This window comes from Patiria miniata, unplaced genomic scaffold, assembly GCF_015706575.1.
Source record: "Patiria miniata isolate m_02_andy unplaced genomic scaffold, ASM1570657v1 HiC_scaffold_19, whole genome shotgun sequence".
Taxonomy (NCBI): Eukaryota; Metazoa; Echinodermata; class Asteroidea; order Valvatida; family Asterinidae; genus Patiria; species Patiria miniata.
Window position 1 is genome coordinate 13,493,978 of NW_024037057.1, and position 16,294 is coordinate 13,510,271.

Genomic DNA, 16,294 nt, shown 5'->3' on the forward strand with positions numbered 1-16,294 from the left:
AATAAACAACTTAAAAAAACAAAAAAAACATCTGAATTAAATTCTCACCTGGTTCTACACTTCCCTTGATTGTTCCGATAACATTGTACGCGGTTGCCATTCGGTTCTCATTATATATGTTCATCTTAACTTTCCTGTCAAAGACATAAATCATGCTGAAAGTACTGTTTGTTTAACGAACATGTTATGAAGTTACCTTTTTTAAATTTGGAGACCACGGTGTTTCGATTTACAGACAAACCACGTTAGTCCGAAGGTTCGTTAGTCCAAGGGTTCGTTAGTCGGAAGGTTCGTTAGTCCGCCCTTACCATGGACCACTTGTGGGGTACCTGTCCATCGACCTACCCCGCAAGTGAAATCTTTAGGTAAAGAGGGTACCCGGCAAGTGAAATCTTTCGAAATAGGGACAATTGGACAACAATGGAGGTGCCCCGGAAGTCCATCTGGCTGGGATGTCCGAAGGTTCGTTAGTCCGAAAGTTCTTTAGTCCGCAGATTCGTTAGTCCAAAAGTTCGTTAGTCCGAAAGTTCGTTAGTCCAAAGTGTTATCCGAAAATAAAGTATTAACGTTAAATAATCCGAAGGTACGATAGTTCAAACAACAGTCCGTATTGACAGTCTTGAACATTATTGTAAATTGGGCATATTGAATCTAGTGGTTTCTTCGGACTATTGAACTTTGTTTTCATTTCGGACAACTGAACCTTCGGACTGATTAAGCTGATTCTAAATTCGGATTATCGAACCTTCAGACTAATAACGAACCTTCGGACCATCGCATGTAATACGCAGATTTAACGATGATCTTCTGGTTTCCCTGGTGCTTGGTAGTGGAATCCAGCGACCAGAAGTAGAAGCTTTTACTGTGTTGGTGTCACGCTCACGCGGATGCTGCACGCGCATTTTAGTACTCCTATTGGTTGAAGGAGCCCGGACTGCGTGTGTACTACCTCAGCGCAACTCGCGCGAGCATGGTGCCACCGCAGAAAATGGCTGCCGTCTATTCGTTCATTTTGAAAGGATCTTCATAAATTCTGCTGAGTGACGCACGATACGACAGCACGAAAATAATACATGGAAATCATGACTTACTTGTCTACGTTGGAAGCATTGAAGCCAGGCCCATAGCGATACGTCACACCAGGCAAGTTGCCAGCCCATTCTGCGGTTACCTCGTCCCCTCCCATAATGCTTCAAAGGGTACAAAAAGGTCAATAAAATGTTGCTGTAATAGTGGATGGGCTATACCAGGGGGAGCCGGGAGATATTGCACGAACTATCGTACTCCTGCACAAGTCGAAGATCAAAGACAAGTGCGCAACAGAACAATTGTTGTTGTAACGATATATTGAATGTATTCAGAAGTAAAATGGGCCAAAAATAGTAAATGGATGTCCTAAATGTATTCTTGAATTGTCTTAGAATATAGGACAAACAAACGTAGATTTCAAACTGTTCCAAGGGGCATGCCGGCCGGTCTCCAAGCAGGGTAAAATAACTATTCCTACTGGGAAAAAATCCCTCCGTCGGTTTAAAAGAAATCTAAAACGTTCCTCAGTAATACTCCTTACAAAACCGTAACTTTGAAGTATCGTTTATTACTAGTTTGACATGTTAATGAGAAGTTGAGGACTGGTGACCGACCTGAGAAAGACAGCTGCGTCGTTGTATCCTATGGGATGCACGGGGATACTAGGCAAACCCGTAACGTTGCTCAATGGAACACGATAGGCCGATTCTACCAGAAAACAAAATGCGCACATGGGTTAGGATTGGCTATAAGACCGAATGAGGGCGCTACAACGACGCCACGTTAAAATCATATAGTCGATATCCTCGTTTCTAGGGTATACTTTCAACCTCAAAACAACAAATCGTCATAGCGATGTTGGCAAAGTATACACCTCCAGAGTTGGAAAATATGTGATAGCATTGCAGCGGTGGTGTTACCACCTTTTTTTTTTTTAAATGTCCATCAAAATGCTTGTTACCACTCTAGAGGCGGTATACCTTGCGCATGCGCACTATAATAATTTATGCCCTGATTTGATACTGCCCAAACCCCCAAGCTGATGGCCTATAACTCCGAAGAAGAAAAGAAACTCGCGTTTACTGCGCGTGTGCATTGGGTGACCCAGGATGGTGGGTAGCTACTTCAGCGTACACCCCAGTAAATAGGCCAAAAATCCATCCGCCGAGCTCATGAATATATTAGTTATACACTCAAGTCATTCCACATTAGAGAGTTTTGAGAGCAATGGAATTGGGGAATTGAAAAAAATAATGGCACTGCACCTACCTCTGGCCTGGGCTTCCAATTTTGAGCATTTTGGATGCAATTGGGTCCGATAGTGGCGCTATATTTAGGCAAGTTGTGGAGGGATCTTTTTTAAAATGGCTAATTTTCCAGTTCGGGGAACATCGTTCGTTTTAGGGGTAATCTTCTTAAGGTGAGAATTTCTCTAAAAACGTCAATGGTCAACCCATCAAAAAATTAAAGGGAAATGAAAGATGACATGTTGATTATAATTTTTCTGTGCAGCCTGAACACCGTGTGAGAGATCTGAGTATTTTTTTAAAAGAATGTTGAGGTATGGGGATTTATCACTGGTTTCTTAATATACTGGAATCACCCTTCAGTCGCTCAGTGATCTTACCAACGGCAGGGTACCCCGGTGTGCGTGGATCACCACTCCCGAGCATGAGAGAGCCACGTTGGGTTCCAGTCCCCGGGAGGTAGATACCATCGGGGTAGACTGCAGCGCCCTCAACGGCATAGTCCTTAGGATCGCTGTACAGGATCAGTCCAATACAACCAGCTTTCTCCGCATTGGTGGCCTAAAAAAAACCAGTTTTGTTCAGAGACTTTTGGTTCAGAGTAATTAAAGTTGAGATGCTTTGTTCACAAGTCTATGGGAATGTCTTTCAAAGTTACTACAGGGTGAGTAAAAAAAAAGCAAAAAATGTCGGAACCATTGTTTTAGTGCGGTTCTGCCTGTAGCACTTTGAAAATCTATGATATGAAAACCCAATGCACAAGCTTTCTTTTAGTACAAGAATAATTCAAATCACTCATGTACTTTTCAAGTTGTGAAAATTTAAATACAATCACCGTTTTAACGTTCTGTCCACGGATCACAAAAAAGGTTCAGTGTTCTTTCAGTAAACCGAAAACAAATCACATAATAGGAATGTGTGTGAATTGTTTACGTTTTGCTGAAAGAACGCATTTTTTTTCCCTTTTTTGAGGGGGGGATCCGAGGACAGAACTTTAAAACGGCGGTTGTGTTTAGAATTCCGTAACTTGAAAAGTACATCAGTGATTTGAGTGATTCTTGTACTGTAAAAGAGCTTATGAATTGGGCTTTTATATCCTAGATTCTGAAAGTGCACATGCAGAACTTCACTAAAACAATAGTCCTGACATTTCGGTTTCATTTTTTTTACTCACTCTGTATTGTTGGTAAAATCAATTTACCTTGTCACCGCGGTAGATTTTAGCGTATCGAGCAATGCAGATTTTGCCGGTGACGTCGATGCTTAAAACTCTTTCTAGTTCCTGAAAATCTTCCACTCTGCCGTAGTTCACATACACCAGATCGCCCTGAAACACAAACAAGGCAAGTAGAGCTTTTAGGTAGAGTAGGTCATTTTGCAGCTATCCAAAAAGTAACTGACGAAATTATTGTTGAAAAGCTTACTTGGTTTAAAAATAAAAGTTTCCGGTTTCTGGTCTGCTGGTTCGACTGGAATCCTGCTGCATGCTGCACACTTTTAACGTGTGTTTAGATGGGGTTACGATCGAGTATAAGCCTTAATTATGTTGCCTCTCTGGGCTCCTATATATTTTGCACTAAATGTAGTCGGGCACAATTTGCAGTCGATTATGTAATTTTGTAATGGTGCGTCCGGGAGCCAGACTGAGGGAGCGCTAGTCGTGTATCTGGAACCTGTAAACGCTTTTTAATTAACGCAATATGTAAGGAACAGACTAATGACCAGCCTGGCAGCTCATGCACGATATCGATGTCGCTGAATGGTTACCGTTTTCTCTGATTTTTGTCTTGAAATATCCCAAAGAATTTTAGTGTCGGTCGAGATCGTAAGTGGGTGCAGATTTCTCAAAAGGCCTTATGGCCTGACTGAGGTCACCTCAAGCTCCACTCGGAAGGATATTCTTGAGAGTTTTAAGAGGATCGAAGCATCATCTGCAACATAAGCCGACATTTGAAGAAAAAAAGTAGGGGAGAAAAACCGCTTCGACGCACCACTTTTGGGGCAAGCTCCATACCAGAAACCGGAGATTTTTGGGGGCTTAATGAGCACTCATACTGCAGGGGTTGTGGTGTGTCCCCATGTAATTTTGATCACGGTGTCTGATTTGCGCCTTTATTTGGTATGCAGCACAAAACTTGGGTATGGCTGAATATAAACAGTCTTCATCAGGATGTGGATCAGGCTGGAATTCATACGATGGCTCTCTTTTGGTTTAAATAATGTTGTCCGAGTGCAATGTGGAGTGCTGTGGCCTCGTGGGTAAGGGCATTGGATTCGTGGTCGGCGGGTAAAGCTGCAGGTTTTTGGTTCGAGTCCAGCCTGGGGTTATGGTGCGTGTGCCCTTGAGCAAGGCACTTTGACACTCATTGCTTCTCTCCACCTAAATGGGTACCTGTGAGGGCAAATATGGTCATTGTGATTGAATAAGCTGCTTTGCGCCTAACAAGCTGCATCAAGCTGTATACTCCCCAGGGAGCTGAGATGGTGTTTGGAATGTTTCATGGGCCCAATGAGCAGGGGTATTAATGATGTAGCGCCTTGAGCACAAGTCCCGGTGGATACGTGCGCTTCATAAATACCCACTATTATTATACTTACTATTATCATTATTATAATCCATACCTAAACGTGGGTCGAGTTTTTTGTTGATGTATCAGTTAAAAGTGAGCTCTATTTTTCTTTCTTAACTAACTGTTGTACCTCTATTTCTCCATCTGCAGAATACGCGTTGAACGGGGCTAATATATCGTTATCAGCTACCGGGTTGTCATTGCCCGGCTCAAGTGGTGGTTCTCGCTCCTGTGTGGTATGTTCTGCGTCACCCGCTGCATTCAAAAGCTGAATCTTTAATGAAAAAAAAAAAGAGTCGAAGATTCAAAGAAAAATGCAATCAAAAAATATTGTCACCATCCGTTGGATGATTATGCTGCCCCCTAGTGGTGCAGAATGCCCAGTCTATGAACATCTGATCCCTTACATTTTCGTTAAAAGTCCATTTCTCCGTGAAAAGAATCTTTAAGAGATGTTTCACTGACATTTACATAGGGCTTATATAGGACTAATCCTGTAAGGGTATTTTCACGTTTTTTTTAATGACCCTGGCCACTGAGGATTATCATTGGTTATACATAACGGTACACTGGGTCTGTCTCCATGAGGTAAAAGAAGACTTCCTTAAGGGTTTTTTCATGCCTAATCTGGATTAATATGTTGAAAAATCCGTGAAAATTTAGTTAACAAGGGAAATGGCCAGGCGCGGTTCTACGGGGGGGGGGGGGGGGGGGGGGCCACAAAAAAATTTGTCTAGGCCCCCCCCCCCAAAAAAATAAATTCCTTTAAACAAAATTGCATTTAAGCAAAAAGAAGGATTGTGATGTACATGCGAACGGTCTCCCCCTAAAGAAGAAGTAGCCGTGACAAGGGTGCATTAGTTAATATAGTGTGCATGATTTTAGGATTTAATTGGCGCTCCCCATTGAAAATATGGCATGAGCCCCCCTCAGTACGATCAGTACTTGTTATATATTGCGGTAACGAATCAGGATACAGGAAGCAAGTACCCATCCAGGGGTTAATGAGGTTGAAAATAAAGTAAGCTCTAGAGACGAGGTTGATTGGGCTCATGAACGACCGTCGAGCCTCACTTACCGTGTTTTGCTTAGGATCTTCGTAATCTGGTGGGTATGACAGCAGAACCTGGTACGTGACAATCTTAGCTGAGTCAAGTCCCTGGGCAAGCCAGTTGTCTCGAACCCACTCCGCTTGCTCTTTACTCACAGGACTGCCAGCTACGTGCGATTTGTTGGATAAATACCTGAAGGAAATGAAAGATAGTGTAAGACCACATTCTAGTATTACACCCCCACTTTCCAATCAGGTGTTGCCTATTAAGGCCACACGTCACTCCTTCCCAAGTAAAACCGCCATAACAATACAGGGGCCAAGATTGTGAAGAGGTCTCACTCTTGAACAAATGAGGGCGCCGAAGTAACAAAGACATTTTGGCAGATTTGTTTTCAAGTCACCAAGCATCGAGTCCGAGTCCGAGTCAGATATGTAACCTCTCCCGAGTCCGAGTCCGAATCCCGACTCATGCTGGTCGAGTCCGAGTCCGAGTCCGAGTCACGAGTCACGAGTCACAAAGGTCACGTCTGAGTCCGAGTCACGAGTCACCTTTAATATATACTGAGATATATTTTTGAGGTACTGCTAAAAACTCACAGTGTAAATGTTTCAATTTTTCAAAGCTTTTCTCTAATGTATTGATTTGGAAATACATGTATAACATGTCAAATAAGGCAAGGCACAGTGTCCGGTAAGGATAATAAATCAAGTTTGCTTTTACGCAATATCAAGTGTGGACGCTGGGGTACATGTTTTGATACATTGATTTCCGAAAACAGAATACCCAAACAAGCCAGCCGCACGCACTGTGTTTGTACAAGCGTTTCTTCTGCACCGCAGGAACGTCTTCAAAATAATTTGTAATGATATTGTTAAAAGAAACTAGTGATTTGTGGTACTTTTGGTCGAGTCCCGAGTCACGCAGGTCGAGTCCAAGTCCGAGTCCGCAGGGTCGAGTCCCAGGTCTAGTCCGAGTCCGAGTCACGGAAAATGGGACTCGAATAGTCATTCAAGTCTGCATTTAGGTAATATAAACAGACATGTATCCAAGGTTGTTGACGTAGTTTACATGTACATTTTTCTTCAATGCAAAATCACCCCAAGCAAGGCTATATAAAAGCAACCTCGTCCCCAGGGTGTCGAGCAGTACGTGCCCATCACTACCTGCTATCTAACCCTGGTATTGGATCATTTGCATGTGCAAGATTTTTGAACACGTATGCAAATGAGGAATAGTCTGGTGCCTGCATGTGCGTTACATTAGCGCTTGTTTTTTATGCGGTGTCTGGGGTAAAAACAGAGTCAATTCGTCGCAGCGCGAGCATGGCGTGATACATGCAGTATCACATTTAATATCAATATGAACAAATTGGAAAGGAAATGAGTATTTTCGAGAAGGCGTGGACGAATGATCGTGAAAACACGTACTGCACGTTTTGAATAACAACACCAAGTACACGATAAAAATCCATTTCTAGCCAATTGCGCTATCGAATCAGGATACAGGAAGACAGTTTCCTATCCAGGGATTACTATTGGAAACGCGGTTGGAAATAAAGTAAGCACTGGGGGCGAGGTTGATATAAAAGCCACTCTAGGCAAAGTGCAGAAAAATTAAGAAAATAAGATGTAAACAAAATCAGGAAAGCTGGAGGTAGGAATTGATAGTCCTCTTAAAACAGGCTAGATCATAGAGTGGAGGGAAACAGCCACTAGGCAAGGAGTTCCAAAGAGATGCACCACATTGGAAAAAAAGCTATCTCGGCACCACTAGAGTGTATGGTTGAGAGAAAGCATATGGTTGCACGCTCAAACAACCTGACACGGAACAACAAGTCAAACAAACTGGTGGAACAATTTCCATGGAAATAATTATCTGTAGAACAGACTGAGTGTGGCTACAGACCTACGATGGGAAAGGGGTTGTAATGATGAGACCAACTCACCAACCTAATTAACGATTCGCTTCTGCATCCGATCTAATTGAGATAAATGGCAGGCAGAAGCTCCGGCCATATGTGGCAACAGTATTCCAACGCTCAGGGGACGTATCGTTGTCTTATATAAGTACAGAATAGCATCATGCACCCTTACCAAAATTTCCAATTCATTACCAATTCAAATTCCAATTGGAACCAATTGGATATTTTACCAATTGAGCTTTGGCACTCCTCAATTGGAACCAATTGGAGAAAAAAACCCAATTGGAAAAAAAACCAATTGGAAAAAAAAACCAATTGGAAAAAAACCAATTGGAAAAAAAAAAACAATTGGAAAAAAACCAATTGGAAAAAAAAACAATTGGAAAAAACCAATTGGAAAAAAAACCAATTGGAAAAAAAACCAATTGGAAAAAAAACCTAATTGGAAAAAAAACCAATTGGAAAAAACCCAATTGGAAAAAAAATTGGAAACTATTAAATTCGTCACACATTCAATATGATTGATTTGAACCAGTACTTTATTTTGTTTATCACCACATCATACAGTCTGCAGTTGCAATCAAATTAAAACCACACGGAATACAATTAAAACAAAGTGATCCGCGGAATACACAATGTCGCCTTTTTTCACGATTATCACTACATTTACTTTGTGTTTTTATTGCAGTAGCTATTCATATTCAATTTAGTGCATCTGCATTAGCAACAAAAGTGCTCTAAATGTGCAAGACGGCTGCTGAACAACTAACCTGATGAAGTTTTTGCTCAGTGGATGTAGATGATATTCCAGCCGACAAAACAAACGGATCTCGATCGGTTTCAAGTCAAAAGTTGAACAGTTATATTTTGAAAGCGTCTGTGACCAGTTTCAGCCGACTGCAGCAAAATGGGAGCCCAAAGCGGGAACATAACAATTATCTATCAGTTTTGGCCAATCGTGGTCCATATAGCGAACAGCACCATAGGCATGGCAGTAGAATTAGCCCTAGGTGACCTGTTTACATGTAAAATGTGCTTTTCAAGATCTGTTGAGCAGATGGTTGTCGAAATTGTCTCGTACACGTAGTCGTAGGGCTGTACACCATTTGGACGTTAAAAGCCCTAGTTGCAGTTGAAAGTCATTGCAAAACAGTATAGCCAGCTAGCTAGCTGTCACCACGGTCTGCTGGTAGTGGAGGGAGGTCCTGCATATATGGAAAAAAAAGATTTTTCTAAAATAAATGCCATTATTTTTACATATCTTTGGCCGAATCAAAAAATCCACGATTTTAATGACAATGTGTTTATCATGTTTATTAGAAAGGGCGAAATCATACATGTCCCCACATGTTAAGTTTAATGGAATGGCGTTTGGCCACCATCATGCATTTTAGTTTGTCCTCGGACTTGTACTTTCTTAAAAAGAAGTGGTTTTCTAGCTGAGAAAATAATTACGTGTAGTTCTTAAAAATTGATGTTCTCTTGCAACTTTGCCTTTGCGAAATCTTTTTTTTTTTCGCGCACAGCGTGTTCTATTCTGCAAAATTCTAAACCCTTGGGGCACAAATTGGTTTTTAATGAAGTCAACTCTACTCACCATCTATTTTCATCCTCCAAGTCCAAGGCCTTCATGTCCAATATTCTTTTAAATTGTAGCCACAGCACAGCCACAGCTACACGTACATGTACAGATGTACATGATGTATGAAGGAACACAATCTGCACACACGCTAACCATCTCCATCAAATGTGTAGTTTCCATGAACAGCAATTTAGTCCTGAAAGATTCCTGCCAACATTTATGATTTGGGCAATTAAAGTTCATGTTCTACTACAATTAACAGGTACAAGTTTTTGTTCTCTTGAACTTGCAAGCCCACCACGATCCTGTAATCCAACCAAAATCCAACTGACTGAATTCAAATTTGCCACATAAGCAGTTTCTGCACTGACTGGTATGCAAGGTTGTGTGCATGTCATGCATGGAGCATACATTTGTACATGTAGAACACACGTTGGGTGAGACTGGTTACCAGCGGATGGCAAGACAGCACAGCAGGGGGTAAATGCCATGCTGGCCCAAGCGCTATGTATGTAATTTGATTCTGTGCATGTGACTTGCAAGGGCGGATCCAGGGGGGGGGGGCCAAAGGGGGCCATGGCCCCCCCCCCCCCCAAAAAAACGAAACCAATTTTTTTTTTTTTTAATGTGACATCGCAATAAAGGCAGGCAATGAGTACACCACCATCTTTTCCTCAAAAAAAATTGGTTAAAGTGGTCAAAAATTGCCTCAGATCGCACCACAGAGCATCTAGAATCCAACATTTTTTCGGGGCCCTAGCGGGCCCCAATCCCCACGCCGTAATTTTTTAGACCCACTTTTTTGGGGGACCAAAATTTTTTTTCGCCCCCCCCCCCAAAAAATTATGTTCTGGATCCGCCCTTGGTGACTTGTGAGGCCTTGGTCCTAGCTCTATGGATGATATGTGCTCCATATGCTGGCCCTAGCTGCATGCAGCTTTTTAGAGGGGTATCCTGGTAAATGAATTGCTCTGAAAATTATTTACTGCCGGGGCCTGGGTGTAGACATATGGAGGTATAAGTACATGTATACATGATATATGTACATGTCATTTCACTTTTGAATGATTTTTTTTGCAATAAAAATGCAGATGGAAGTTTATTTGTCACGCACATACTCTCATTGAATGAAACGAGTGGACAGTTTTCCAATTGGGAATGATAGACAGCGCTTGAGGATTCCAATTGGGAATGTATGATAGACGGGATTCCAATTGGAAATGAAATGATTGGACGGGACTCCAATTGGGAATGAAATGATAGATGGAATTCCAATTGGAAATGAAACGATTGGACTGGATTCCAATTGGGAATGAAAAGATTTGACGGGATTCCAATTGGAAATGAAACGATTGGACAGGATTCCAATTGGAAATGAAATGATAGACGAGATTCCAATTGGAAATGAAACGATTGGACTGGATTCCAATTGGAAATGAAACGATTGGACAGGATTCCAATTGGAAATGAAATGATCGACGGGATTCCAATTGGGAATGAAACGATTGGACTGGATTCCAATTGGGAATGAAAAGATTTGACGGGATTCCAATTGGGAATGGAACGTTAAATGGGATTCCAATTGGGAATGACATTATTAGATAGGATTCCAATTGGGAAAACCCAATTCCAATAGATTCCAACTGAGACCAATTGAACACCAATTAAGACCATCACACATCAGTTGGGTTTTCAGACGAATTGAGTTGGTCCATGACGTTTTTTCCAATTGGGAATGAGCACTCCAACTCAAACCAACTCAAACCAACTCAATACCAATTAAACCCAATTCGTTCCAATTGGATTTCCAATTGGAATGAATTGAACATTTTGGTAAGGGCAGGATGGAATTACAATTAAAAAAATGGTATTTTTATAATCTATAATTTTTAGATTTAAATATAATGTAGTTAGCTGCTTTAATGAACTTTATTGTACCCTGAAATAGCGTCCCCGTTGTTTCATAGCTGTGGACTATTGAACAACTGAAATATGCACTTCGCTCTGCATTTTTCAATAAGGAGAGTTTGAATTAAGTGACGAGTTTAACTCTTTCTACGTTCACCGAATATTTCAAATTATTTAGTGAATGAAAACCACTGAATTCACATCAAGACGAGATAAAGCTTCTTTAAGCCGTACTCGTCCATAAATTATGATTATTCCTGACTGGTGTATTATGTTTGTCTTTTTCCGTTATGGCCAGATGATATAAAATATGAATTTTATTGATTTGGACTTTGTAACTCTCGATAACCATGCTCCCGTCATTGTATTGCTTCGAGCCTACAACCTACCCGGATCTTAACCTTACACAACACGGAAATATAGTAAAATTTTTACAAACCTAGCACGTTTCAGCTTCGAATTTTTCAAACTGTGAAAATATTTCTCTTATTATTTTCCCAAAGGTTAGCAAAAGAACTTAATTTTCGTCATGACACTCCTGGGCAATGTTTTTGTGTTTTTACCACATACATTACAAATGTAAGGCTCTCTAGGATGTAAAATACAATTGATAAACCAAAACAAAAAGTACCCTTCTCCACCATTTTATTAAAACAATCCACAAGACAAGGCAATTAAAGCCTAGTAAAGTTGGTCCCGGAGTGCATAAAACTCCATTCATTTGATTTAGAATTGCCGTTCATGGAAGTTTTTTCATGTATGTTCTACCTAATGGGCCGGATTTAGTCAATGATAGTTTGCGTTACGGGTAAGCCTATACGATAGCACTGCCCGGCACACAAATGACAGTCAGTCAGAGAGTTTGTCAGTTAGTCAGTCAGTATTGTTAGATAGGTACAAAGGGGACATTGTGAAAGCACCAAAACGACCGTAGACGGCCTTTACCCCTGGTAAATGTAAAACAGCCATTGCAGTAAACCATATAGTTGATAGCTTTATGTCATGCAACAACATATTTTCTGTACTAACTTGTTTGTGCTAAACAAACTTCTGTGCCAAGTATAGCTCTATAAAATCTGCCTGTGCACTTGTAAGCCTAACTCTACGTAGGTTTCTCATGTGTGAATAACACCAATGCTTGACATTATACGTGCTTTGTCTACCGCGCTTAACGGGGCAAAGTTCCCGGGCAATTCTGCTGTAATCTATATGTACATCGTTTTAGCAAACACTTCGGTCTTATCATACAAAGCTACGTACGTTTATCACCACCATATCAAACAGTATAGTCATTCGTATTATAAAAGTATTCACAAAATAACCCCACCCTATGACGTGAATGTAGCTTCCTCCGTTTCTCGATGGTTACAGCATTATCAGGAATCTACAGCTTCAAAAGTATTAATTATCAAACTGAACTTCATGCATGTGAAAAAAGGGGAAACAAGAACATACGAATGCGTTTCCTGGTCCTAAAGCTATAGGGTTCCAGACCAGTAAATAGACTGCCATATACCTCAGTGGTAATTACGCGTATTTCCCAAAATTATTAAAAAATACTCACAACTCTCCAAGGTTCGAGACACACATCAAATTAAAGCTTATTTCATCATATGTCTTTTTCCGTTCAAGTTTTTGGGTTAACCAATTACGTTTTGGAGAAAAACCATCCAAAGATAATTAACCCTAAAAGCATGCAGTCCTGAAGCCCATATACTTTTTGATAGTTTCTGCAAGTGACTGCCATTTCTTAAATTAGGCTCTATTTTCAATGCCGTATCCACCAAATACCACCAAGATCTTGTAGTTCAGGGATATCTTAAAACAATTTCAACATGTCTCTTCCAATTTGGAGAAATCTGCGTCTAAAGAAGAGAAAATGATTGTATACTAATGTAGACTAATAAATATACCCAAAAGCATCAACTATTACATGTACACAATTACAACAGGTAGTAGATGTGACTAGAAAACAGTCATTGCAACCAGCTGACTACAGCCCATGGATTGTTTGCTTATCAAATCTAACTATATCGTGTACGTGTTTGTCAAGTGCCGAGTGTATAGATACAATAATGGGAATGCATTGATGTTGCTGAAGTTTCAATTGGCATCGAATCAAGTGAACGGACTCAGTTGTGAAGTTATTTTTGGGCTTTTCAGGTCCACTGTGACCTCGAGCTTTTCCCAAGAGAGATATTTTTTTTTTCAATTTGCATTTATTCCGAGGAAAGAATTTGCATAAGTAGGCCAAGGTTATCATGCCTGTTACTGCTTTTTTTGTGCAAGGGTATTGTGGCACAACTGGGCTCGTTTTACACTGCCAAAATAAAAATGGTCAAATTTTGCCCAACGTTTTACCCAACGTGTTGGCACAATAGTAATTTAACGGCTATAGCCGTTTAATGAGCTTGTCCGGACCCGCACTGAGGAAAATCAGGAAACTTCGATTTCTCCGCAAGCCAATCAACTATTTCAAACTGAAAGTATCGATAAAATAAGGCCGTGGTAAGTCCAGCTACACCATTTTTCTCTCCGGGTTCTGCCATTTGAGTACGAATAATTTGATGATCGAGTACAATGCCCGAGTACGAGTACCGTCATGTCGAGTACGAGTATTTTGACATTTAAGTACGAATACGAAAAAATACCCTACATATTTTTAAGTACTCGATTAGTACAACACTGCATTTCCCCAGCATTTTTTGCAGTGTTATACCAGCTTTGTAAACACGAACACGTTTGTGTTGAACTACAAATAGGCTATAGTGTTTACAACCAACAAAGGTATATTGATCTTAAGGTTCATGCACACAAAAAACGAGCGATAATATAGGCCATGTTTTGACCCTTAACTATAAAACAGTTTTGTGTAATTGTATACGCCCTTGCTTGGCTTAAGACTGCAGCACGAAATGGAAGCTCTAAAAGACAAAAACGTGCGATGTATCACTGTAAACTAGATAAGGTAACTGTCTAGTAAAGCTGGTTCCAGAGTGCACAAGATTATATTCAAGTCAGGGAGTCAGGTTGGCGTAGCGGTACTTTCCTCGCCTTCCACCGATGTGACCCGGGTTTGATTCCTGCCTTGGCCATTAATATGAGGATTTTGTATTCAGTCCCCACTTGATTCCGTGGGTTGTCCTCAGAATATTCTTCTGGGGTTTTCCTCCCGCATGCACGACTGTGATTTCTTCACAGTGTTTTCTCTTTACTGGGCCCCATGGAAGACCAGTGCCACTGAATGGGCTACCCTGTTAAAATAAGAAACATATAAGTGAATTCGGAATGGCTATTTAGTGGAACGTTTTCATGCATGTGTAATGTAGTAAGCTCGTCACTAGCACACGGATTATAGTGGTTGCTTCGATGCTTGCTTGGTTTATTGTGTCTCAGATCAGTACATCTCAGTACATCACACGAGGTTCAATGCTTAACAAAGGGCTACATTGTTCTAGGGTGCAATCTGATCCAAGTTGGGGCCTTATTCATTATTCATTTAGTAAGGTGGGGTTCATTCATTCCAGTGTGGATGAGGTAATGTCTGATGGGTTTGGGTGTGTGGTTTCAGAGCACTAAGCGCCTATACATATACCATCATGTAAGGATACTACAGCATGTGGTGTGCACAATGGTTGGATTTAGCCCATTCATTGGCGTTATGTACGGGGGATCCAATACGATAGCACTGCCCGGTTAACAAGTGAAACTCAGGCATTGAGATAGTCAGTGAGTCAGTAAGTCCGTGAGTAAGTCAGGAAGGAAGAATATGCATGGTGGCAAAGTAACGGCACACTTGCACTACCTTGACACTCAAAACACCTGTACCAATGGAGGTTTTTTTTAGAAGAAATATGATTACAAGATTCGGTCCAGTAGTTTTTGCTACAGAGCCTATTTTGTGAAGCACACATCTTTCATGCGAGTATTATTACATAACAATGAATCTTTTACCCTATTAAGTCAAATTTGCGGGTGGGGATTAGTGACTCATCAGGACAAAATGGCTCCCGACTTTGTTTCCCAAAGTATGCTCTAGAACAAAAACTATAATGAACCAAATCGGGCGAAATTGGTATAATTTTTCTTAAAAAGGATTCCCCATGCATTGGTATAGGTTGCTTGAGTCTCAGGGTAGCGGAAGTACGCCTTTCCGGGTTTTATTTCCTTGGGGGGGGGGGCACCTTATATGGGCTTCCCCTCTGTGACCAGCAAAAAGGGAAATAAGTTCACAATCTCTGAGTGTATTTTCTGATAAAATCGCTCATTAATCAATTACCAATCGATAATCCCGCTTAACGGATTAAATGTCAAGCATTTGCTTGAAATCATGATAATTTATCTTTGTAATCGGTTAATCGGTTTACTGGCTTTTTATCGGATTTAATGCCAGATCCCTGGCCCGGATGAGATCTTCAGAAACGACGAATTTCAATTTCTACGATTGCGAGGGTTTTACATTTTTCATATTTTACTCTTGTTTTTCATGGATCCAATTTTGACGAATTGCGCAAAAATTCCTTGAAATTTTTTTACAGCATATATTTTTTTCAGTGGGACACTGGAATGATTAGGCCCCCCAAAACAGTTCTGCTTCCGATTACGTGACATTTGAAAATAGGTAGGGATTTTTTTTTTATTTTTTTGGCAAATTGTTTTTGTGTACGATCATATGGAGGCTTCTGTGTGTAGTCAAGGGTACAATGTAGAAATTGATGGTTGTGGGTGTTAGTTTCTCATTTTTCCGATAAAAAAAATATTATCATTAATTATTTTGGGGGGCCTTAATGCTTTTTGTTTTTGGCTTTTTTTTTTTGGCAAAATAAAACTACGGGCTGACCCATGCACTTGATGTTACACTGTACTATAACCATTTCGTATGCGATTTGATGATTACATCATTTGAGAGTTACAATCAACTTAGGAATAGTTTGGGTTTTTTTTTTTTTTTAAATGTGAACAAAGACATTGAACCTTTACAC

The 16,294-nt window shown here is 40.6% G+C and overlaps 1 protein-coding gene across 1 annotated transcript in view; it reads right to left on the reverse strand.

Annotated features, from left to right (window-relative positions):
- The window catches only part of LOC119725848 (putative N-acetylated-alpha-linked acidic dipeptidase), a 33,419-nt gene that overhangs the window by 14,866 nt on the left and 2,259 nt on the right, over positions 1 to 16,294 (reverse strand). Inside the window, exons 2-8 of the mRNA XM_038197441.1 lie at positions 5,925 to 6,090; positions 4,977 to 5,120; positions 3,478 to 3,603; positions 2,657 to 2,837; positions 1,644 to 1,737; positions 1,092 to 1,190; positions 49 to 134 (exon numbers count right to left, since the gene is read on the reverse strand). Coding sequence (XP_038053369.1) covers positions 49 to 134; positions 1,092 to 1,190; positions 1,644 to 1,737; positions 2,657 to 2,837; positions 3,478 to 3,603; positions 4,977 to 5,120; positions 5,925 to 6,090 — 896 coding nt within the window. The remainder of the gene's footprint in view (positions 1 to 48; positions 135 to 1,091; positions 1,191 to 1,643; positions 1,738 to 2,656; positions 2,838 to 3,477; positions 3,604 to 4,976; positions 5,121 to 5,924; positions 6,091 to 16,294) is intronic.